The sequence below is a fragment of the Elephas maximus genome, chromosome 9, assembly GCF_024166365.1.
Source record: "Elephas maximus indicus isolate mEleMax1 chromosome 9, mEleMax1 primary haplotype, whole genome shotgun sequence".
NCBI classification, from domain to species: domain Eukaryota; kingdom Metazoa; phylum Chordata; class Mammalia; order Proboscidea; family Elephantidae; genus Elephas; species Elephas maximus.
The window spans coordinates 65,839,345-65,865,879 of NC_064827.1; the positions used below are offsets into that span (position 1 = coordinate 65,839,345).

At 44.9% G+C, this 26,535-nt stretch overlaps 1 protein-coding gene across 1 annotated transcript in view; it reads left to right on the forward strand.

The window, feature by feature from the left end:
- The window catches only part of PAPPA (pappalysin 1), a 279,871-nt gene that overhangs the window by 235,874 nt on the left and 17,462 nt on the right, over positions 1-26,535 (forward strand). The window contains exons 18-21 of the mRNA XM_049897266.1: positions 3,854-4,001; positions 10,625-10,734; positions 18,169-18,240; positions 22,076-22,174. Of these exons, the coding sequence (XP_049753223.1) occupies positions 3,854-4,001; positions 10,625-10,734; positions 18,169-18,240; positions 22,076-22,174 (429 nt within the window). The remainder of the gene's footprint in view (positions 1-3,853; positions 4,002-10,624; positions 10,735-18,168; positions 18,241-22,075; positions 22,175-26,535) is intronic.

Here is a 26,535-nt window from a genome sequence, read left to right on the forward strand (position 1 = left end):
GAAGAGGTGGAACTGAGATCTTTGCACAGTTCAGGCTTCCTCCAAAGCGTAATTCTTTCCTGCACCACACTGCCTGCTTCTGTCTTGCCCTGATGCTGCCATCGTTTCTCCCCATCATTATTTTATTTATTTTAATTTCTACTAAAGAGAATAAGTCTAATTCATTCTCTCTCCATCTATTCCGTTGTGGTAAAAATACATAGGCTTTTACTAGTCGAGTGATCTGGCTGTGGCACAGGACACCTCGATGACTTGGCCACAATGCCTCCCTTTTCTGGTTGGATTGATTTCTGAAGTTCCCTTAGAGACATTGCAGTAGATGGGTAAGAGCCTTAGAGAGTCCTGTATGCCAGCCTCAAAATGCTTCACATAAACTAGCTCACTGGATTCTCATGAGGACTCTACCAGGCTGTGGACACCTGTGCCCATTTAACAGTTGAGAAAATTGAGGCCCTAAAGATGTTAAGTAATCTCCCCAAGTCCAGACAGCTAGGAAGTTGCAGAGCTGGGATTTGAACCAAGACAATTTGTCTCAAGTCCATGCTCTTGGCCATTACACTAGCATCATTTAAAAACTCACTTTTTCAATTCTTGACTGAGCCTCGATTTCCAAATTTATAAAAGGAACGTGATTTCTACTCTGTTGTTAAAGGGTGTTTTAAATGTATGTTAAACACATGACACACAATAGGTGTTCAATAATATAATTATATGCCTTCCAGCTCTTTGTGGCTCTGTGTAGCTACAGAGGTGAGAAAGGTAGAGAGAGTACAACATGCTCAGTTTTTACAGACGGATGCCTGGGCACAAAGATTCAGCATGTTGTCCCCGAGGGTTGTTCGGTCCTCTTGTGAGAGATTTCGCCTTCACTTGCAGAATTGTGCATCCAGAGCCAAATACACCTAGTAGGTGTCCTGCCAGTGCCTAGAAAAAGTGTTCTCTGGCCTTCACAGATTGGAGGCTCAACAAAAACCAGGCCTGTGGTCAACCTAGACTCAATCAGCGAGGATGCACGCAGAGCATTTGCACTAGGTGATGCACACGTGCCTAGTGCACTGGGATCCAATCCTAAAAGAGGATTTGAAAATACAGAGAGGCTCCAGAAGGTCTGCCTGTTCAGAGGGCACAGAAGGGCAGAGGTGTGGAGGTGGGCAAGCAAGAGAAGAGGAGGGGGAGGGGACAAGGCGATTGATTTGCTAGAATAAAGGATATGTGCATAGTAATAGACCAGTTGCCCTGGAGTCTGTTTGACTCGTAGAGGTCCCATATGTGTCAGAGTACAGCTGTGCTCCATGAAGTTTTCGATGGCTGCTTTTTTTAAGAAATAGATTGCCAAGGCCTTTCTTTTGAGGTGCCTCTGGATGGACTGGAACCTCCAACCTTTCAGTTAGTCAGTGCACCACTGAGGGACTCCACACAATAGAAGGGGCTAGAAATGTAGTCTGGTTGAGACGGTAGAAACCCAGGAATGCCAGTCCCTGAGTTTGCCTTGCTCTGAAGGCTAAGGTGCCATATTTTTAAGGCACATTTAGTCAGCAGCAGAAATTGCCACATGAACTGGGCAATAGGGAGAGTGACTAGAGATAGCAAGACTAGTCCTTTATGCATTTACCTTCTAGGTTGGGACCTTCCCAGTTTGAAATTCCCCATGCAGATTCCAGCTAGTTCTAATACATTCTCTGCTACAAACTGAGCTTCCAGCCAGCCTTGGCCTTACATAGTGCTGAGGTCTGCAACCCTTCAGGGGCTGGGGGCCAAATTCATCATAAGCCCAGGCCAAGGCTCCAGGAAATTGGGGTCAATTTCCTAATCCCCTGAGGGCCCAACAGAATCATGGGGCCTAAAGCCGGGGACTCAGGGGAGGGAGAGACTGGGTTCTCTGAAGCCACTTGAAGCTGCATAAACTTGCCCTGAGCTCACACAGAGCCTCAGGGAATGGACTCTGCAAGTCCCTCCACAGCTGCATGCTCAGGATGGGCCACTCTTCTCCCATAGCCAGGGACATTTCCACTGCGATGAGGCCCTCCTCCTGCTGGTCCGGGAGAGGCCCAGAGAGGGGCCCCCTTTCTCTTTTGAATCCTGTTTACTTGCAGCTGTTTTCTCAGATGGGGGAGCCTCAGCCTATATCAGCCCTTTGAATAAGTATACTCATTCCCTCAGGCGTGCATTCATTTATTCCCTCACTCATTCATTTCTTCACTGACTCATTTATTCTGACCCATGCATTCATTTGTTTTCTTGTTTTTTTAAAAAATAATTCAACCACTCTCTATTTATTCACACCATCTATCCTTGAACAAGCAGTTCTTGAATGAGCAAAAATATCTATGAGTGAGTGAATGAGTGTGAGTAGCCAGGACCTGTTAGGTGCTGTGGAAGGCTCTGAGGACACAGGGATGACTGGAGCACCATCCCAGGCCTTGGGGAGCTCATCATATAGTTGGTGAACAGATGGTAAATAAAGAGGCAATGACCTGTGTACCAGAGGGTAGCAGGCTGTTGGAATTGGAGTGGCATTAGGACAGGATGGTTTCTGCCCAATAAAAAGATGTTTGCCAGGTGGACCAGTGGGGGAGGGGATCTTAGCAGACAGAAGGAGCAGCAAGTGCAAAAGCATGGCAGTGTAAACAGCATATGGTGCATTTGCGAATGCAGGTAATGCAAACCTAAGTTCAAGGTTGGTGGTGGTGCTGTAGGGAGCAATGAACTGGAGAATTAAGCAGAGTTAAGGCTGTGAGGGCTCTGGAGGCAGTCACCACGGTTTGGAAGGGAAGCTGAAGGTCATGGGGAGCTGTTGAACAGATTTTCACACTGGTGGAGCAAGGCCAACTTCTTTGGCTTCACTTAGAGTTTCTCTTCTTACTATAAGCCTACAAGGGAGAGAATATACAGTTGTTCTCAGGTAGATCTTTCCAAAGATGGGCCCCCTACTTAGAACTGTCTCCCAAACTCCTTAAACTGGCAATACCAGCTAATCTCCTTCCACCCCCTCCCTTGAGGCACAGAATCAGAACCACACCAGGCTCTCTGATGCTCACTGAGCTTGCTTGCGTTTGCACATGCCATTCCTTCTTCCAGGAATGCCTTTCCACACTTTTGCTACGTGTTATTCTGCCCGTCCTTGAAAACTCTTTTCCACATACTGCCTACTCTGATAGCAATGTTTTTTTTTTTTTTTGCAAGAGATTGAGAAGCTGTATATTATTGCTTATTTTAAAGAAATGGGGAGCAGAGGTAGACGTAGCCCCAGACCACCCTCTCAGTGCCGTTATTGCTTGAATGGAATAGAACGAAAGGGAAGAGGAGGGCAAGAAAGTGGAGGGGAGGAAAGGTTCTTAACTGGGCCAAGTTTACTTAGTTGCAACATGGTAGATCCCTGAGACAGGATTCTCTCACTGATTGAGCAGAAAACAGACTTTGGTTACACCTACCTCCTCATGAATAGCTCCGGGACTAGTGCTCTTACCTGCAGTAGAGTCGGGAAGCAAATGGGCACCTACCTTCCAGTGAAAACAAACAACACAAAGCAAAATTTTTATGTTGAATGCTCTGATCAAAATCTCTGAAAAACCACTAAGCTAGGAGTAAGCAAACCCGGGTCCACGTCCCACTGGCTCTTTGGGAAGCCTTGAACCCTGTACTGAGCCCTCGGGTTCCCCATCTGCAAAATGGCAATGCTAACAATACCTCTCTCTTCCAGATTGATTGGGATTTTACCATCTTTAAGAAATTGTTTTGGAAGACTTCTCAGATCTCTAGGGAGATGAGAAATCGTTTCCTCTTTTATTCTGAGAGGCTTATCATGTTGGGGAATAGAAGCCTCCCTTGGTCCTGACAATGTTTCCGTGTTCAGGGACGGGGAAGCAACATCATCCACTGCCGGAAAGATGGCACCTGGAGCGGCTCCTTCCACCTCTGCAAGGAGATGCAAGGCCAGTGCTCTCCCCCGAACCAGCTCAACAGCAACCTCAAACTGCAGTGCCCCGATGGCTATGCCATAGGTATGATGGGTGTGGGTGAGTGGTGGGACGGGGCTGGTCCTTCCAGGAGCTCAAGGCTAGGACCTGGGTGGTCACTGGACACCTCTGCTCTTTGAGACCGTATGCTGATATTAGGGGAACAAAGATGAGGGAGCCCAGACCCTGTCCTCCTGCAGCTCCCAGTCCCCTGGTAAAGAGAGGCAGCAACACAGGTATGGGCAGGTAGGGGCAGAGCAGTTGTTGGTGAGTATGCAGTCACAGAGGAGCACGGGAGAGATGACTGCTGCCTCTGGAGACACAGAAGGCTCCCGGAGCAGAGATACTTACACAGAGAGTTGAAAGAGCTTGCTGGGCAAGAATTGGCATCCTAGGCAGATGGAACCATGTGTCCAAAAGGAAGGAAACTTGAAAGACCACATCATATTTAGGAAAGCAATCGTGGTCCAGTGTGGCTGCTTTTATTATTAATTTTAAAATTTTCATAACACTAGACATTCATGAGTACCTACTGTTCATGAGGTCCTGCATCAGGCACTTTAAAGGCATGTCTCTTACCCTCTCAGTAACTTTTAACGGGTGAGAAAATTGAGAAAAGAAGAGGTAACATGACCTGCCCCAAATCCGGACGTCTGTCCTACTCCAGAGCCCGAGTTCTTTCCATGGCATCTCAGCTGCATCCAAAATGAGGATAAAGAGCATTTTCAAAATAGTACTATTTGTGTGGTGCTAGGCCAGCTCGCAAAATGCTCACAATGAGGGCTGACACTCTGCGGTTTGATGCCAGGGACTTGCCTGGTTGCAACCAGGTGTCTGGACAGATGTATTAATCCTAGGCTCCAGAGCTTCCTGAGAAACTGAGAGTGCATTAAGTGTGACCTCATTTAAGGGCAGTGATACTGACCTCTTGGGCTGATTCCCTAATTGACCATGATGAAAAGCCCAGGGAATTGAATGTCATTTCTCATGGCCAATGTGATTTATGAAACTATTGCCAGGGATGTCTGGAGCAAAAGGTTATCTGTGCACACATTCACTCCCAGCCCCACAGAGCCCCAACATGTTCTTCACCCAGTAAACCTTCTGGGAGTTATCACTGCATGTCCAGAAGTGAGGCTGTGGTTGGAGGGCGGAGGGGTATGGGGTCTCTCACCATCAGGGCTGTCTACCTCCTTTTAAAGGTAGAAACACATAGCCTCAAGAGCAGATTGTTCACCTAAACTTCAAGTAGGAATCAGCACTCCTACACTTAGACCAGGGCACTTACTCCTGCATGGATTAGAAAACAGAAAAGCACATGGTTGTTCTCTGTGATGATTCAGAAGGTACAGGAAGACCTTACAGAGCTACCAGTCTGAAGGACCCTGACCATGAGAGTTGAGAGAAGTGGGATCTTGTAGGGCCTGCTGACCTAGGAATTCTAGAAGGTCAGGTGTAGCAGTGGTGAGCCATATTGGCTGCTCTGTCCCAAGGCCTTCTCTTCTCACCATCATTCCTGATGGGTGTGAGTGGACGTAGACACTCGTGTCTGTGATGAGGTCCCTATACCCTTAACTCCATCAGGATATAAAAGTAAATAATCAGAATACTTAGGACTGGCATTGAGCAGTCCTGGGAAAAAATTTCTGATTAAGTGACCTTTATGAAAGCCTACAGAAACAGGTTTCTTGCAAATTTACATCCAGTGAAACATGCAAATATATTCTCATATGCATAAATAAACACATATCACAAACACAAGATTTTATAACCAAATACATACATCCTGCAGCAAGCTGATGCCTAGAGTGTGCACATCAGCCAAACACCACACAAACACATCACCCACACAAACACAGCCACGGTCAGATAACATAGAAACCCCCACAGAGCACACGCGCATCCATGCCTCACACCAGTGCACGTATACGTCATGGGCACAGACAGATCTTATGCCCCGAAACATATCAAACACATAGAAGGATCCACAGGAGATAAACATAGCTCCCACACATACACAAATACACCTCGGGGCCACACTGTTCACACATTGTGTTTGTTCACAGACCACAGCCACGCACAGATGAGCTGTAATGCCTGCCTCTCCACTCCCCCTCAGGACTGTCTAGAGATAGGGGATGGGGTGTGATGGTGGCATTCCTCTGTCTACTGAGCTTTTTCAAGGCCAAAGCAGACAGGGACTCTAAATCTCTGTCCCCTCCCCTGCACATCATGTCCCCATTGCAGCATGGATGCCCATTTTATGACTACAGTAATTCAGGATGGGTGGGTGGGTGAGGGCACGTTGGAGGAGAACAGAGAGAGAAAAGGCTATGAGAAAAAGAGACACCAAGGGAGGCAGGGAGAAGGAAGTAGAGACACAGGAGGCTCCCCTCCTCCACTCCCCAGCTCCTTCTCCCTCCTCCCCTCTATCAACCTCCAGGCCGAGCCCCTCCCTGAGCAGAGCCCACAACATGGGGAGGGATTTTTTTCTGAAGACCCTTTATCAAGGTGAGGTGTGTGTTGGGCTTGGGGGCTGGAGGGCACATTCTTGGGTCACCCAGAGTAGCTCTTTCTGCCCCCGCCCCCGCAGCAGCCTGGGGGGTGGCTTTGGTGGCAATGATGAGCCCTCAGAAAGTTGCTTCTGCTGCTCCCGCTGCCACCACCGCTGCCACCATCCCTGCTTCTCTTGGGAAGGAGAGGTGGGGGGTGGAGCGGTGAGATCACTGCTCTGTAATGATGCCAATTACAGCTCATATATCACAACACAGTGGCCTGGTCCTGAAGGCGAAGAGCTAGCCTGGGGGAGGGGAGAGGAGACTCAGAGAAAGAGAAATGAAGACAGGACTGCAGTTGCCTCCTGTTTGGCCATATTTCTTCCTTTTTCTCTCCTCTTGAGATAAGATAGCCTTTGTCTATTTCTCAGAGGCTGCGTTTTTTTTTTTTTTTTTTTTCCCAAAAGAATTTTATCATCACAGCCCTGGCTCATTTCCTGAGTTCCCTTTGCTCTCTAAAAACTACTTTAGAACCAATCTCAAGACAAAACATGCACCTCTAAGTTTCTCTGATGACTGTTTGGGGATTTTTTTCCCCCTTATTTTCATCACTCTCTTATTTTTGTCTTTTTGCTTTTCTCTAATTTTTTTCCCTCACCTCCGTCCTTTCACCCTCTGTCTCCCCTTCCATTGCTACCTTCCTTTCTCTTCTCTCTGAATGGCTACACCATGAGGATAGCTAGGCTTGGAATTCAGAGAGACATGGGTTTTGAACCATGCCCACCAGCTCTGCTACCTGAGCTCTGTGCATTTTGTCCTTCATCTGTGAACTGGATATGATGATACCATCTTGCATGGCTGAACTTGCAGTGAAATGAGGTGGCGTATGAAAACCACCTAGCAAGGCCAAGAATCTTCCCCCTTCCAGGAACAGTATCCCAGGATCAGAGAAAGTGAAGAGGTTCTAAACATTATCTCTGAACCTGTCACCACACCCTCTTCAGACCCATCAGTCTCTTAGAAGAGAATGACAAGATGGCAATAGGAACACCACTGGTTAGATTAAAATATATATACATACATACATACTTATTGCTGTTGAGTCGATTTCTACTCATAGCAACCCTGCAGGACAGAGTAGAACTGCCCCATAGGGTTTCCAAGGCTATTATCTTTATGGAAGTAGATGCCACATTTTTCTCCCATGAAGTGGCTGGTGGGTTCAAACCACTGACCTTTCAGTTAGCAGTCAAACCCCTAACCACTGTGCCATCAGAGCTCCATATTTGTTGTATGTATATATATGTATATATACATATATATATGCATATGTTGTTATTAGGTGCCATCAAGTCAGCTCTGACTCATAGCAACCCTGTGTACAACAGAATGAAACACTTCCTGGTCCTATACCATCCTCACAGTTGTTGTTATGCTTGATGCAGCCACTGTGTCAAGCCATCGCATTGAAGCACTTCTTTTTTTTTTTTTTTTGCTGACCCTCTGCTTTATCAGGCATGATGTACTTATCCAGGGACTGATCCCTCCTAATAACATGTCCAAAGTATGTAAGACGAAATCTTGCCATCCTCGCTTCTATTGAGCATTCTGGCTGTACTTCCTCCAAGACAGATTTGTTCATTCTTCTGGCAGTCCATGGTATATTCGATATTCTTCCCTAGCACTATAATTCAAAAGCATCATTTTTTCTTCTGTCTTCCTTATTCATTGTCCAGCTCTCATATGCATATGAGGCAATTGAAAACACCATGGCTTGAGTCAGGAGAACCTTAGTCCTTAAAGTGACATCTTTACTTTTTAACACTTTAAGGAGGTCTTTTGCAGCAGATTTGCCCGATGCAATACAGCATTTGATTTCTTGACTGCTGCTTCCACGAGTGTTGATAGTGGATCCAAGTAAAGTGAAATCCTTGACAACATCAGCATTTTCTTCGTTTATCATGATGTTGTTTATTGGTCCAGTCATACATTCCATGTTCCATTTTTAATGGATGTTTGCAGCTGTTTCTTCTCATTTTAAGTCATGCCACATCAGCAAATTAAGGCCCCAAAAGCTTGAATCCATCCACATCATTAAGGTCAACTCTACTTTGAGGAGGCAGCTCTTCCCCAGTCACATTTTGAGTGCCTTCCAACCTGAGGGGCCCATCTTCCGGCACTATATCAGACAATTTTCTGCTGCATTTCATAAGGTTTTCGTTGGCTAATTTTTTTAAGAGGTAGACAACCAAGTCCTTCTTCCTAGTCTGTCTTAGTTGGGAAGCTCCGCTGAAACCTGTCCGCCAAGGGTGTCCCTCCTGGTATTTGAAAGACCAGTGGGAAAGCTTCCAGTATCACAGCAACGTGCCACCAGCATAGTACAACAAACTGACAGACACATGGGTTTTATATATATACATATATACACATACATTATATATTAATAAAACTATAGTTGGAAGGGAACATTTAGAAAGGCTCATAGAATAGGGTATTCAAAGAAAAGGCCTGATTCTCACCTAGTGAGCCATTTAATGTTTGAGGGTGGTCTTGGTGCCAAAGCAGGGAGATGACTACATGACCTCTACAGGGCCCTGGTCAAATTCTGACAGGTCAGTTCCCTGCCTCCATGAATGAGCCCCTCTCTGGAGTTCTGGAGACCTCCATGGAATAGGCTTAGATTTTTGAAGACTTCGTAATGTGTTAGATCAGGCTAGAGAATGAACGAGCCAAATTATCATCTACTTGCCAACTCACAGCCTGAAAGTCAACTGTCTTCACCCAGAAGTCCCTTGACTGATGGCTTCTGTGTACTAACCCTGGCCCTGTTAGTCATCCATCCCTTCACTGACTCATTACCTGATTCATTTTTCATTTATTTATCCATTTATTCAATCATTTACTTTTTCACTCATCCATTTATACACTCCCTTCGTCATTCATAAGATTCCTAAATGCCTATTTATCATTCACTCATTGCTTCATTCATTCATTTGTTCATTCATTCAAGTATTCATTTACTCACTTGCTATTACTTTCAATCATTTCACAGATATTTATTGAGTGACCACCATCTGACAAGCACAGTGCTAGGCTCTGGGCATAGAATAGAGAGTACAGAGAGTGCTGTCCTCATGGGGTTTATAATCCAGCAGGGAGGAGAGCTATTAATATAGCAGTCACCAAGCAAATGGGAAATGGTAATGTGGTAAATGCTATGGCTGATGCCTGTTAGGGGATTTGGCCTGTCAGGAAGCCATTGAGGTCTTCTCTGAGGAAGTGACACTTGGATTGAAGTGCAAAGGATTGTTAGTAATGTACTAGTTGAAGAAGAGTGGGAAGGGTCTTCAAGGTCCAAGGGAAGGCAAGAATGAGGAGCGGGGACAAGCTAGTGTTGCATTCATAGGCTTATCTTTTACTTACTAAGCTCTCCCTAGGTGTCAGGCAGTGGGTTAGACTCAGACATGCCCGGGAGAATCAATCACCATCCCTGCCCTCCCAGAGGCAACACTTTAACGGTGGAGAGGAGGCTCAGGGAGGGTGATGCCAATATTGGTACAAACTTCATCAGTGCCCCAAAGAGACAGATCCAGTGTAGTAGGCATTCAGAAGATATAGTGATCAGCTGTAGAAATCAGGGAGGCTTCTTCGAAGATTTCAACTGGGGCTTGAAGAACTGATAGGATTTTCCCATTCGAAGTCAGATCAGGAGGATGTTTCAGGAGAAAGGCTGAATAGAAGTAGGAGTTTAGAGGTGGGGAAGTGCAGGGAATGGATGGAAAACCAGGTGTAGTTCAGTTTGGCTGGATCAACCAAAGGGCGAAGGTGGTTACTGGGATATGGGATTGGGCTAGACTCTGGAAGGCCTTGAATGCCCAACAAAGAGGGCTGGACTTAGTCCTGGATGTGGAGAGCCTTAGACAGGTTTTTGAGCAGAGGAGGAGCATGACCAAACTGGGCTTAGGGCCAGCAAGCATGGTCATGGGTTCCAGCTGGATTGGAGACAAATGAACAGAGGCAGCCCTCTCAGGAGAGCTGATGCCTTCCTACTTGAGGGTGGGATGTCCGAGTACATTGGACTAGGGGTGGCAGGGTCCACTCTGAGAAGGGCAGCAGGTGGGCATCAGAAGATGGGTGGGCTGAGCCGCCGCCTTGTGCTGTGCTTGCTCTCAGGGTCAGAGTGTGCCACCTCGTGCCTGGACCACAACAGTGAGTCCATCATCCTGCCAATGAACGTGACCGTGCGTGACATCCCCCACTGGCTGAATCCTACACGTGTGCAGGTGAGTGATGGGGCCACCTTGGCCCACCTGCCAGCTAACAGGGAGGTAAATGACATTGTTGAGAATTTCTTATATCCTAGTCCCATGTTGGTCTCTTTATATATATTATCTTATTTAATCATCACACCTGTCCTGAGGAATAGGGACTTTACAATCATTTTTCCAGTCCTGAAGTAATACTTTGTGTTAGGCCCTATGCTAAGGACCTTTCATTATTTTCTCACTGAATCCTGAGAACAGCCTCAGAATAAGAGGTTCTACTGTCCCCTGGAGTCCCTGGGTGGTGCATACGATTAGTACACTTGGGTGCTGACTGAAGGTTGGAGATTCAAGTTTACCCAGAGGCACCTCAGGAGAAAGGCCCAGCAATCTACTTCCAAAAAATCAGCCACTGAAAACGCTATGCATTACAGTTCTACTCTGAGACACATTCAGGTCACTATGAGTCTGAATCGACTTGATGGTAACTGGTTACTGGTTTTAGTGCCCCCTATTTTTTTTTACTTTACAGATGGAAACCCTGGTGGCATAGTGGTTAAGTGCTACAGCTGCTAACCAAAAGGTTGGCAGTTCAAATCTGCCAGGTGCTCCTTGGAAACTCTATGGGGCAGTTCTACTCTGTCCTACAGGGTCACTATGAGTCGGAATCGACTCGACGGCACTGGGGTTCTGGGTACTTTACAGATAAAGGAGCACTGATACCACAGTGGTGAAACACTAGGTTGTTAACTGAAAGGTCAGTGGTTCGATACCACTACCTGCTCCACGGGAGAAAAATGTGGCAGTCTGCTTCGGTAAAGATTACAGCCTTAAAAACTCTATGGGGCGGTTCTATTCTGTCCTACAGGGGTGCTATGAGTCAGAATCTACTCGACAGCAATGAGACTTTACAGATGAGGACACTGAAGCACCAGGGCCACAGGCAGGGAGTGGCAGAACCAGGTCACAAACCTGTGTCTACCTGACTATAAGAGCCATCCTCCTAAGGACAGGGCTATCTTCTTTCTCTAGTATAAGCTCTTGAAAGGCAGGGGCTATATGCCCAGGTTGCTTCTCTCTTCCCCCGTGCTTTGTTTGTTTTGTGGAGAGTAATTGCTGTGTGATTTAGGGGGCTATTAATACCTGTTATTTATGGAACATCTACTGTGTGGCGGTTCACATGCCCATTCCTTGGCACAGGACTACAGTTTAACCTTAGCACAGTTGTATGAGGCAGGGGTCATTGTCTGCGTTTTCTAGATGTGGACACTGAGCTCTCAGAAGGGAATTAATGGGCCCAGAGTGAGGGCTCGAACCGCCACCTGAGTCCAAGTGCTGCGTTCTTCCTTCTGTGCCAGGCTGGCATACCCTGGGCCAGATGACCATGTAGGGCCTCTCTGGGTGGCAGCCAGTGCCATTGCCCATTTGACTTTTGGGCTTGGCGACCCCACTTTCCCTTGTGCCACCCCATTGATAGGGGCCCCCAGAGCTGATGTGGGACTCCCTCTGTGTCCTCCAGGGCAGCATGGATCTCGAGCCTCATGTACCAGATCTGAGCACTGGCTCTTCACCCAGGAGAAGGGGAGAGGAGCTGGGGTCACGCAAGGCTCAGCTATATCTCTGTCCACCAGCCCCTCTGCCTGGGGTGCTGGGAGGCCTCACAGACCCAGGGAGCTGCTGTCTGCCTGTCTGCTGCAGATTGTGCTCTGGATAGCCAGAGCAGAACCCGATACTGGGTGTTCTGTTTCTCAAATGAACTGAGGGCATGGATTGCGAGGCCTTACTCAGCATTCAGGGCACAGGGGCCTGGTGCTGGACCTGGCAGATTCCCGCCCCTCTGCACACCAGCATTCTTCTCCCCTCTATCTCTGTCCTCTTTCTTCTATTGTTGCCTCTTTTCCTGTATCCATCTTTGTCTCTCCAGCTTCAGTTCTTTTCTGCCTCTATTTTCTCACTCAGTTGCTCTGTCCTCCCTCTTCTGATAGCTCTTTCACTTTGTTCTTCCTCCTCCCTTCCCACGCTTTTCCCCTCCATCTCCATCCTCTCTGTCTCTCTGTCTGCCTCTGACTCTCTCCTACATCCACAAGACACCCCCATTCCCTGTCCTCATCTTCCTTTGTTTTCTCTATCTCAAACTGCCTTTCCCCATTCCTAATGCCAAATCCCCACACACAGTCCCACCGGGGCTCATGTCCTCTACACACCCAGCAGCACACAGAGCCTAGATGTCAGAATCACAAGGACGTTGAAGGCCATCAAGCACAAGCCCCTGATTGTACAGCTAGAGAAACTGAAGATGAGGGAGGAGGATGGCCAGCCCAGGGTCACACAGTAGGTAGAGCTAGAACTAGTAGCCAGGACTCAGGATTGGCCCGTTCTTTCCACACCACTGCCTCCCCTCCCTTCACCCCACCTGACTCCCACCTACCCCAAAGAAGATGAGTACATTCATGCACAGGATAGACACAGGAGACCTCCCTCAAATGCCAGTACCAGAGGCCATCTTAGCTTGGGATGGAGGCGAAATTCCTAAAGCCTAGGTCCTGCTCAAGGCCTTCTCTGTGCCCCAGGTGAATTCCCACCCTTCCCTCTGTGAGCCTTAGGCACTAAAGAGTTCAGTTATAATTCACTGTGAAATAAATCTAGGGATCTAAAAGCCTGCAAGCCCCCCCTCCCGCCCCTTTCTCCCCCCACCGCCCACCCGCTGCCTGCCCACCCCAGCCCCCACCCAGCTCCCTGGTCTGCCCGCCTTTATTGATGCCGGTCTACCCAGAGAGCCATAACGAGGTTCAGACCTCCACCGGTCTCCGGAGGCCTCATTATCCAGGAGGAAAAAAAATGTGGTAGAAAAAAGGAGGAGTGCGAAGGGCAGAGATTGATGATTTCCAGGAATAAGGCAGAAAAGCTGGCCTCTGCTGCACCCTTGCCCCTGGTGCAGTGAGAGCTACAGAAATAGAGCTGCTGTGTAGGCGTTTCCAGGCCAAAGCAAACCCTGGGTGGCTCCTCTCTTTCCAAGGGGTGCCTCTGAGCACCAGCGCAAGGTAAAGGGTCGAGGTGAGGCTCTGCTCCAACCCCTGCCATGTTTCTCCCAAATAGTAAGGTGAGGTGAGAACTGACATTTAATGGATGCTTACTGCAGATCATGCCTGGGGTCAAGCAGTTTCCTGGGAGGGAGGGAAGAAGGAAGAAGAAAAGGGAATTACCACTCATTGAAAATCTATGATATATCATTGGTTAGGCAATTTCATATATCCACCTCACTGTGACTCCACCACACCCTAATTAGGTAAATGTTATCACCGTTTATACACATAGAAGCTGAGGCTCAGGGAGGTTGTCTTATGCCCAGTTCACTTAACTACTGTGTTTCAGTCAGCTTTTGAACCCAGTGCTAATTATGCTGCATTCCATCCTGCAAGGCATCTACCCGCACATTTTAAATAATGGATACATGCAACGCCTGCATTCAAAGGAAACAGCATTCATCCCTTGAAAAGGGAGCAGCGCTGGGGAAAACCCTGAAAAGGGATGGGCTGCATCTGCGTGAATGTTCAGTCTAGTCTATGGATGGATGGATGGAGACACGCTTTGTACTCTGGGGGGAAATGAAGCCATAGAAGTAGAGATGAGGCCCCATTCCAGTGACTCTTCAGCCACTCTTGGACACACTCATACATCCACTCATTTGATCATCTGTTCATTCACTCATTTACAGAACATCTGTTATGTACTTTTAAAGGGCAGGTATTTTCTTCAGACTCTAAGGCTACAGTGAAAAGTCTCCAGGCTTTTAAAGAGCTAACCTGGAAGGAAGAAAGCCAGGAGCTCAGAGACTGATAAGAAAATGCAAAAATAAATTGAATGATATGATTCACTATCAGCAGGTCCTATAAATCAAGGGAGAAAGTCAAGAAGTAAAGAGGGCTCATCACAGAAGACATTCAGGCGGGAGGTCAGATCTGGGCCTGAGGATGAGGGAGCCCTCCTTTTCACAGGTCCTGGGCTCCACCTGGGGCTCGTCCTCTCTGGGCTTTGGCTTCTCGACACTAAGGTTTAGAAATAAGTCCCTTACCTGCCACTTCCTACATTTGTCTCAAAGCCTGTCTGAACTTTGGTCTTCCCTTCAGTCAAACAAGTAAGCTATTTTATACTTACAGCTTCATGGCCTGGGGGAATTTGAGGGAGTGTGTAGTGATTTAGAACATAGACCCTGCAATCAGACAGATGTGGGTTTAATTCCTGATTCTGTCGTCACCTATGTGTGTGATTTGGGGCAAGCTTCTTAACTTCTCTGTGCCTCAGTTTCCTTTTGTGTAAATGAGAGTCAAAAATAGTACTTATTTTTATTGTATAGTTATTATAAGAATTAGATGAGATGAAAACTCAGGGCTTAGGAATTGGAGCATAATGTTTGCTCAATAAAGGGTTTTGTGTCAATGGGAAAGATGATGATGATGGTGTTGATCACATGATAGTGGAGATGATGGGGGTGGTTATGTTGTTGATGGTGCTGATGATGGTGATCGCAGCCACGAGGAAAAAAGTCTATTCCTCTTATCCGCCAAGGCAGGAAATGAAAGCCCTCTTAAAATACATGGTCTGAAAGGACTCTGACTGGGCTAGATGTCTCACCGGCATGAAGAGGAATAAAGCTGACATTTGAGGGGCCCCATCTGGGATTTCCCAACTTGTGGTGTAAACAACCTGGTCTTTCCTTCAGCTCCCACTGCCTGCTCCCTCTCTCAGGTCTCCTTGCACACAGAGAGGCCCTGTAGTAAGACAGGTGGGGCGTGCAGTCCTGAGTAATAGTGGAAAATCCGAAAGCCTCGGAAAGATAAATAGGCTTATGCAGATAGCATAAAAGTCCTTTTTCTGAACTCACGTCAGGTAAACCTCAACTGACAGAAACTAGTACAACCACACCAAGACACTCCTACAGATGGATTAAATCAGATCTCAAATAAACGGGGAGGGACAGGAGTCAAATCCCTGGTGGATCCTAACTCTGGTGTTTCCTACTTCTTGAACCATTACCAAATGCCCCTCCAACATCCCTGCACTGGCCTGAAACTCACTCACAAACCCAAAGATTCAAGTCTGGGTTAAGGTTTTCGGAGGATGAAAGCAGGTAATTCCCCCCATTTCTGGCCCCCAGGCTAGGAAGCAGAAGGGAAGAAAGGAGCTTGAGCTGGAAGGAAGAGAGACCAGAACCACTGATATCCCTTCAGTTGGTCAACATATATTTGTTGCCTGTGATCTCTGTGACCCTGGAAAAGACAGAGGTGTCTAAAACCCAGGCTCTGCCCTCAAGAAACTTAAAGAACTGGTCCTAGGTTAACCATTTCCACATTATTTATCTCGTTGCATCATCACCACAAGCCTAGGAAATAGATTTTTGGTACCCATCTCACAGACAGCTGAACCAAGCCTCAGAGTGGAAATTTATAAAGCAATTTCAAGTCAGAATTGCAACCACATCTGTCCTACCTCAAAGCCCACGTTCTTTCTCAATACATCTTTTGTGTGTTTTGGGAGAGGGTAGAGAATGTCAACAGAGACAGTAAGGGCGGCTAGATAGATTTCATATTGAGAGACTGGTAGATCTTCAAGTTATGTGAACTATTCTAAGATCTTTGATTTAATTCAGTCTGTACTAAGCTGTCTTCTAAACTAGGTGCTGTAGGTGCAGATATGGAACAAAAATTAGTAATCCAGTAATCTGGAAATTATTATGTACTGGTACAGTTGTTTCTATCTGGATCCACTCATTCATGAAATAAGTATTCATTGAGCATCCTCTGTGTGCCAGGCACTGTTTTATGTATGGGAGAGCCACAAACGAACCAGAGATGCGGTGAGCCAGAGAAGAAAGGTACCCAACCCAGTCTCAGCCAGATCCCTAGAGTTATGTGATTCCCTTTGTTCCAAGCCTACCAAGAAACCTAGTAATTATACTTTGGCTCCCATATAGGTTTGCTCTCAGGAGAGAATGGTCTGGTCACTTATTCTGGCCCATGTGAATGTTCATTTCTTAATTAAAATCTATTAACTGGCACTCAGCCAGGAGAGCAAGCCCTGATCATATACACTTCCACAGCTGGTCCTCAACACAGTTATCTCTCACTGCAAGTCAAGACATTGACATCCAGGTTATTTTATTTTTTAAAGAAATAACTGCAATTTGACATAAAAAGTGAGGCATCTATGACAGAATAGAAAAGGGAACTTCTAGAATTTTTGTTACCCTCATTCCTGGGACTATTTTATCTTCCTACTTTCATTGCTTTCTTCAGTCACCTACTTTTAAAAATACCATCCCGTTGGATTTTATCTCACGATCAGCCTTAAATCACTTATGGGTTTCAAGTCCTGGTTTCTTCACGTAACATCTACGGAGCTTAGAGAATGTATTCTCCTTACGACAAGAGACTAGTGCCCACCACACAGCACAGCAGTGAGAAATGGATGATGAGATAACGCATAAAGTGATTAGCACCATGAATGCACTCAATACATCTGAGTTGCCATTATCATTATAATGACAATTGTTATTAAAGGAGGTTATAAATAAATACATAGATACATAACCGTAGCTCTGCTTGAGGAGGATGGGGAAAATGCCACATGGAAATGTGTCTAAAGCAGAAATTTTTAAGAGATGACCAAGGTTTCTCCAGGTGGCAAGGTGAGGAGGGACATTTCAGTTTAGGCGAACAGCAAGAACAAAGACACTGGGATATAAAAGCATGAGGCAACTTTGGGTAGTTGTGAGTGGGCCGTAGGGCCAGGCAGCAGGTGACGACACGAAGGGTTCTCTGTCTCCTCGGGCTGTGAACCAGCAGTTAGAACATTCATCCTCAGCCCATTTGCTCTCAAACGTTAATGTGCATCAAATCATCTGGAAATCAGTGTTTAAAAGGCAGGTCCCAGGCACTGGTCTCAAAGATTTGGATTCATTAGGTCCGAAACAAGGCCAAGGAATCTGCCTTGTTAATGCCCTCCTGCAGTGATTCTGATAAAAGTGGTCCTCAGTGCACACTGAGAAACTCTGCACCACACCTTTCTTCCCTCCTCCGGCTGCAGCCACACACATGCACACACACACCCTACCCTCTACCTTATTCCCAACTCCACCAACTGGTCAAACATCGACCAGGATTTTTCTGAAGAGTCTTTCTGATCATGTCTCCAACCCCCAATCCTGCTTCTCAGCCCTGGTTCCTGCCAGGGAAACAGAATCATGACACAGGCAATGAATGCAAATATTATTTTAATCTTATGGCTCCTGTTATCCCAAGTATCTGGACAAATGCTCCATGTAAATGCCCGGGTGAGGTCAGGACTTGGAAGCTTCAAGAAGAGGTGGAGTGGTTGAATGTGGTGCAAGCAGTGGGGATGGTTCCCTCGCAACCCCAGACCTATCTGACCTCTCTCTCTCTCTCCTTCTCTCTGCAGAGAGTTGTCTGCACTGCTGGTCTCAAGTGGTATCCTCACCCTGCTCTGATTCACTGTGTCAAAGGCTGTGAGGTGAGTCTCCGGGAAAGACAGCCATCACCTCCCTAGAAATGATTCTGCTGTTATTATTGATATATTAATGATGGCTACCATGAACTGTATCTATTAATTTTTGTTAATATCCACTTAAAAGACATCTCAGATAGGAATCGGCAATCCCATTTTACAGATGATGGAATTGAGGCACAGAGATGATAGGAAACATATACCCAAAAATACAGTTACTGGGTAACTGAGTAGGGATTCCCGACCAGGCTTTTCTGGCCCCAAAGCTTGTGTCTACATAATAATGGATCTATAAAGGAGGAGAGGAGGAAAGACATGTTGATATAGCAGCTCTAATATACCAGGCATCTTACCAGCAGTATCACAATCTTTACAGAGCCACGTGAGGCAGGTTTTTTAAGTTCCCATTTTACTGTTTATGATTACTTGGCAATCACCGGCTTCTGCCCCACATCTTTGCCCTTCACTCTCTTCAGCCCCGGGAGTAGTATGGATACCTTAAGCCCAAACACTGAGCTACAAACAGAAGAGCCTTTCTACTCTCAAGTCTCCTGACTTCACATTTGAGCCATTGCTCGGGGTTTGCAGTTTCAGAGCTCTGGCACTCTGTATCATTGACAAGCAGGGGTGCCCAAAGTTTTTGGGATGTCAGCTCAGATGAAAGGACTGCCCATGGACCTTGAAGTACTTCTGTGCACCTCTATTTCCCTCTCAGTTCTTCTCAACTGGCAGTGAAAAGGAGGCCCCAACAGGTGTCCAAATCTCTGTAATCTCCCCGGAGGCCCCTCAGGGAAATACAGGTAGAAAGGACCCGATTGGGCCCCAGGAAACTTTGTATTCGATGAAACTTTTAAAATGTCAAAACCAGAAGGGTTTTTCTGGATGATTTGGACCTGCTCTTTTATTTTAAAGATGGGTAAACTGAGGCCCAGAAAGTGTCCAGGTCTAAAATTTGATATAATACCAAGACTGGAAGGACTCTTAGAGTAATGTGGTTCTACCTGTTTGTTGTGTATACTGGAAAATGAAAGTCAGAGAGGAGAGGATTGGCCCAAAGTTGCACAGAGTTAAAGCATGAACCCAAGTCTCCTGACTTCAAGCCACTGCTTTTTCTCCTCCACTAGGCACTAGGCCACCTCCTGTTCATGAGTCATTCTCTGACCTGTATCACAGGATATCTCTAGGTCACACATTCCTTCCTGTGTGTTGGTTAGTGACTCCCTGTGGCATATTCTCAGGGCACTAAACACTGCAGTCTTTGAGAACACTCATTCTCCCAAACTTCAGCTAGGAACAGAAAAACCAAGGCAACATGCTGTAGCTATTGCTTTCTTCCATTTCATTGGATCAGTTCAGCATTTCGGGTAAAGGAGATTTGGGTTACCTGGGAACCCATTCTGCTGAGTAGCAGTCTAGGCAACCAGTGTGACAGCGGAATTTGATCCTTCCCTTGACTCAGCACTGAGGCCTAAGAGACCCTCACCTGTCAGGCTCTGAGCCCTGCCAATGATGATTATCGCCTTTGCCCTTGCAGGTGCCCCTCATCTCTTTCTTTTCTCCTTACCTTAGAACTAATAGTTTGTCTCTTATCTGGGGCTGAAAAGTATGCTTAGAAGAGATACAAATGCTGGGACCAGAGAGAAGCTATCAACATGGAGTGTCGAGAGATAGCCAGGATAGAGAATAGATTTTGTGGTCCCTAAGCCCTCTGCCCTCTGCCCCAAGTTGTGTGCCCAAAGTGGTCATTGTTATCAAAGCTTCGCTGAGTCCTGGCCCTATTCTAGGTTCCAGGGATACAATAATTTTGGTTCAGGTGAAAATAGTAACTAAGTCTTCCCTGCGTCATCTTGTTCCTCATTCATCCCATCCAGCTATCCGTACAACATTTTACTAAACAAACATTTACTAGATAAGATTTACTAGATAAATGTTTGTTGAATCAAATTACCTGCATTTTGCTAGGAAATGTAGGATACAGAAATGAATGACACACACTCCCTGTCAATGAAGAACTCATGGTAAAGGAGGTAGACAATTAAAGAGAGAGTTCTAAAATGATGTACCAAGAACTATAATCAAAAGCAAGTACAAGAGGCTGTAGAAACACAAAGCAGCCTAGGTTACAAGTAAAGAAATTAAGAAGAAGTCTTTTTGGAAGGGTTGGTTTTTGAGCTAACTCTTGAAGGATGAGCTGTTTATGTTGATACATTACTGGCAGAAGGAGCAGCATGAAAAATACCAGAGCTGGGAGAAATCTCTAAGTAGCAAAGCTTTTCACATGCTGCTTCCTCTGCCTAGAAAGTCTCCCACCTCCATCCCCATCTAATTAACTCATCTTTATGATTTCAGCTCAAATGTCATTTCCTTAGGGGCACCTTCACTGAGCTCCCGGACTAAATCAAATCCTCCTACTCTATATTCTAATAGCATCATGTACTTCTCCTTCATAACTCTTATCAGATTTGAAATTGGCCAATTGCGTATATGATTATTTAATTAAACCCCGTAAGGCCTAGGAGAGTAATGGCTATATATTAACTTACTATTGTACCATTTTGCTTAAAACAATGTCTAACACATAGTAGGCATTCAATAACTAGGGTTGAGTGGAGGATGGATGGATGGATGGACGGATGAATGGATGGATGGGCATGGCTACCTATGGATGGAAAGGGTATTTATGGAAGAGTAGCCAAAGATAAGAGAAGATTTTTTTCAGAGGCCAAACCTTAGCTGAGATTTGGAAGACCAGAACCCATGTTTTCTAAAACCCTGCCAACTTCCTTTTTCACTATGCCTATACAATCATATTCCATTTCAAAAACATCACTGCAGGCCAAAATTGGTGCTGGGGAGACAAAGACGAACCAGACATTGCCCATGTCATTGAACTAGCTGCAGATACACAAGCAGATCATAGAATACAGTGTGCTAAGTGCTAGAATGGGGAAATACAAGTACCAAGGGAGTCACAGAGAATCCCGGACTTTCCCTCAAGATATCTCTGGGTTTAGATCAGTAATGGCTTGACTTCATCATCTTTTCCTCACCTTTTGAGCATCTTTGGAAAGGACCATGGGGAAGAAAAATAAATCAGCCTGGAGTAGTGAAGAAAACAAGATGGAGTCAATGTAGATTTTAATCACTACACTGACTCTGCCAGTGTGATCTTGGCTAAGCCCCTTTCTTTCTCTGAGCCTCAAGGTCTTCATCTGTGAAGTGGAAATAGCAATGTTTGCCTCACATGTTGTTTGCAGAATTAAAAAAGCAAGCAAACAAACAAAAAGGTAAAGCATGTGACACTGACTTCATCTGTATTCCTCTCCCAGAGGAAAAGGGGCCTACACAGACCATGGTGCCAAATTCCTGGGACTTGTTATGTTTTGTCTATATCATTCTTGGGAAGTTTACATCCAGCTTCCTAATATATTTGCATATAGTTTATTATAAATTATGTTTTTTAATTACGTACCAGGTAAAATAAGGAAAGGGGAGCTTGAGAAGTTTCTTATTATTTCTTCAAGTAAAATGAACACTACTTCAGGAAGGTGTAACTGGTCTCTCTGTGGCTTTGCATACCCCAGTATCTCCTAGAGAAATCACGCTCTGGTTGGGAATAATTTGGCTAGTTAAGATCTTTATAACTACCAGAAGTTAAGTGATAACTTTTCCAAGAGGGTGTTGATATTTGAAGCCAGGTGGTCTGACTGTTGAAGTTTGTGAGAAGAAGAGAGACATTTGAAAGCCTATGGAGGCCTAGATGAAGTGCTGGGGCCAGCTCCCCTCATTCTAGAATGCTAATAAGACCTCACTTCCTTCCTGCCTTGCCCCTCCTTTATAGCCCTTCATGGGAGACAATTACTGTGATGCCATCAACAACCGGGCCTTCTGCAACTATGATGGTGGGGACTGCTGTGCCACCACAGTGAAGACCAAAAAGGTAGGCCAGTGTCCCCCTTGCCCACTGCGTCCTCCATGCTTCCCCAGTTCACTGGGGCCAGGGTAACCCCTATATGTTGGAAGAGTCCTTGTTGTTCAGGTTGTGTCGGTACTCTACCTTCAAGCTTTATTTTATTCTTTATTCTTTTAGACAGTAGTTGAGTTAATATTATGTGCTAGGCTCTAAATGAGGTGTGAGAGACTTATGGGTGATATATGTTGATGTGGCCCCTTGCCTGCAAAGCTTAGAGTCAGCTATAAAAGCAGACAATTAGAAGAGTAATGAGTACTTTGAGAAGCAAAGGACTCAGTGCTGTGGAGTCCTTGGGGAGGGGCTGTGTTATATCTGAGGGGTTGGAGAAGACTCTTCAGAGGGAGTGACATCAACACTGAAATTTGAAGAAGGAGGTGAAGGGGCAGGAAGGTGGCCAGGCAAAGAGTGTTTGGGGCAGGAGAATGGCATGTAAAATCCTAGAGAGAACACAAATTTTTAGAGTAGGACTTAAGTCTAGGGGAAGAGAGAAGAGAGGGCATTCCCAACAAGGTCAGTCATGACCTTAAAGCTTTTTACAGTATCGTTTCTTTACACCTGTAGAATTGGGGGAGGGGGTCTTGGTTGTGAACAAAGTCACTCACGACCTTCAAACTTTTTCTAATGTTCTTTTTTTTCACAGCTGTAAAATTAGTGGGAGGCGTCTTGGTTGTGATTTTCATCCTTCATGTACTGGGGTACACATAGAAGTGATTTACGTGTTTATAGTAAAAATGGATGATACCGTTGAGATGAACATCAACCACTCAGAGAAGAGTGGCCACTTTCACTTCCCTGACAGGAGCTGGGACCTGAGTTTGAGGTTCTTGCTGAGAGATGGAAAAGAGGTGGTAGACCTGGGCAATCCAAGTGAAGAATGGTTCTTGTGATCAGTGGGTTGACAGGAAACTATTTCTGTATTTTTATAGTCATCAACAGTCTAAGTGAAAAGATCATTTGATTTCAAAGATCATTTGATCAAATCTCTCATTTTAAAGAAGAGGGAACTAAGTTCCAGAGACAGGAATGGACAAAGAATCATAGTCAGTCATAGCAGAAGAGCGCTCTGTGATGATGTGGTCTCAACTTTTAGTTTTATTAATGGGGGAACTGACCAAGACCTAGAAAGGAGGAACAATGTGTCCAAGGTGGCACAGTGAGTGATGGAGAGAAGCAGAGCAAGATTCCTGGCTTCCAATCCAAGTACCTTTATACTACAGCATCCTAGAGAGAGCTGGTTCCTTAAAAAAAGATACTCTGATCTCACTTATATGAAATACCTAGAGTAGGCAATGTATAGAGATTAAAGTTTAATAGTGGTTACCAGAGGCAGGAGTGCAGAGAGGCCAAGTCATTGTTTAGGAAGTATTGAGTTTCCGTTTATGGCTATGGAAAATTTGGCAACAAATATTGGTGATAGCTGGACAACATGATTGATGTAATTGGTGTCACTGATTGCATGCATGAAAAATGTTGAATTGGCAAATATAATGAGGTATATATGTATATATTTACACCTAAACTGTTCTTACTGTTGTAAAATATAGATACATTTTTGCAACAATAAAAAAAAGAAATAAATAACATTAAAAAAAATACTCTGTAATACAGAATGAATAGGGTATGACCCAAGGAACACACTCAAAGAAGAGGACGGTTGCTGCATCTTTTGATTGTATAATGATACTATTGTTCTCTGAGGTTGGTCAGTCTTGTATGGGCAACATTTTCAGCATGCCTACCTTTTCTGTTTTTTTAATAGGTCACTAAAGGCATAAAGAAAAAAAAAAATTTTTTTTAAAGGCATACCCTTTCTGCTCAAGAAAAAGAGAATGAAATTTATTTTCTGCTAATGAATTTTATTATTTTTCCCAATTACGAAACAACACACATTTTTGAAAAATCCAAAGTAGAAGAAAACAAAAGAATTCACTGATTGACTTATCACCCCAAGATAACCACTGTTTTCCTTCTGGTGTCTTATTCTGTGTATAAGTGTGTGGGTAGCCGTGTCTTTGTATATATCATTTCATTTTTATTTACTGCACATCCAGTTTTAGATATTGTGTTTTGTTTAGTTTTTTTCACTTTGTTTTGTGTTGTTAAGGTGCTGTTGAGTTGGTTCTGACTCACAGCGACCCTAGGTACAACAGAACAAAACACTGCCCAGTCTTGCGCCATCCTCACAATCATTGCTGCGTTTGAGCCCATTGTCGCAGCCACTATGTCGATCCATCGCATTGAGGGTCTTCCCCTTTTTTTCTGACCCTTACTTTACCAAGCATGATGTCCTTCTCCAGGACTGGTCTCTCCTAGTAACATGTCCAAAATACAAAATATGTGAGGTAAAGTCTCACCATCCTTGCTTCTAAGGAGCATTCTGTCTGTACTTCTTCCAAGATTTGTTCTTTCTTCTGGTGCTTCACGGTATAGTCAATATTCATTGCCAACACCATAATTCAAGTGTGTCAATTCTTCTTCAGTCTTTGTTTTTCATTGTCCAGCTTTTGCATACATATGAGCTAATTGAAAACATGGCTTGGGTCAGGCACACCTTACTCCTCAAAGTGACATTTTTGCTTTTCGATACTTTAAAAAGGTCTTTTGCAGCAGATTTGCCCAGTGCAATATGGCATTTGATTTCTTGACTGCTGCTTCCATGGGCGATGATTGTGGATCCAAGTAAAATGAAATCCTTCACAACTTCAATCTTTTCTCCATTTATCGTGATGTTGCTTATTGGTCCAGTTGTGAGTATTTTTGTTTTCTTTATGCTCAGGTGTAATCTATACTGACGACTTTAGTCTTTGATCATCATCAGTGAGTACTTCAAGTCCTCTTCACTTTCAGCAAGCAAAGTTGTGTCCTCTGCATATGGCAGATTGTTAATGAGTCTTCTAATCCTGATGCTGTGTTCTTCATATAGTCCAGTTTTTGGATTATTTGCTCAGCATATAGATTGAATAAGTATGGTGAAAGGATACAACCCTGACACACACCTTTCTTGACTTTAAACCACACAGCATCCCCTTGTTGTGTTTGGATGACTGCCTCTTGGTCTATATACAGGTTCCTCATGAGCACAATTATATGTTCTGGAATTCCCATTCTTTGCAATGTTATCCATAATCTGTTATGACCCACACAGTTGGATGCCTTTGCATAGTCAGTAAAACACAGGTAAACATCTTTCCATTATTCTGTGCTTTCAACCAGAATCCATCTGACATCAGCAATGACATCCCTAGTTCCATGTCCTCTTCTGAATCTGGCTTGAATTTTCTGGCAGTTCCTTGTTGGTGTACTGCTGCAACTGCTTTTGAATGATCTTCAGCAAAATTTTACTTTCAGGTGATATTAATGATATTGTTTGATAATTTCCACATTCTGTTGGAACACCTTTCTTTGGAATGGGCACAAATATGGATCTCTTCCATTTGGTAGGCCAGGTAGCTGTCTTCCAAATTTCTTGGCATAGATGAGTAAGTGCTTCCAGTGTTCCATCTGTTTGTTGAAACATCTCAGTTGGTATTCTGTCATTTCCTGGAGCCTTGTTTTTCACCAATGCCTTCAGTATAGCTTGGACTTCTTCCTTCAATACCATTGGTATTGATCATATGCTACCTCCTGAAATGGTTGAATGTCAACCAATTCTTTTTGACTCTGTGTGTTCCTTTCATCTTCTTTTGATGCTCCCCGTGTCACTCAATATTTTGCCCATGTGCTGTTGTTGTTACGTGCTGCTGAGTTGATTCTGACTCCTAGCGACTCTATAGAAAAGAGTAGAACTGCCCCACAGGGTTTCCAAACAGTGGCTGGTGGATTTGAACTGCCGACCTTTTGGTTAACAGCCGAACTCTTAACCACTGCACCACCAAGGCTCCACTTTAGATCTTGAAATGCTCTTTTTGACAATGACTGTGACGCTGTTCCCCTTAAATTTGTCACTCCCAGCATAGTATGCCGTATGATTTTCTAATTCAAAATGGCCAATGCCAGTACATTTCAGCTCAGTAAATATCATAGTATGCCTAGGATATTGATCTTCAAGCATTTCATTTCATTTTTGACAACCTCCAATTTTCCTAGATTCATACTTCTCACATTCCAATTATTAATGGATGTTTACAGCTGTTTCTTCTCATTTTGAGTCATGCAAACGAATGTCCTAAAAGCTTTACTCCATCTGTATCATTGAGGTTGACTCTACTTTGAGGAGGCAGCTCTTCCCCAGTTGTCTTTTGCGTGCCTTTCAACCAGAGGGGCTCATCTTCTGGCACTATATCAGACAATGTTCTGCTGCTATTCATGAGGTTTTCATGGGCCAATTT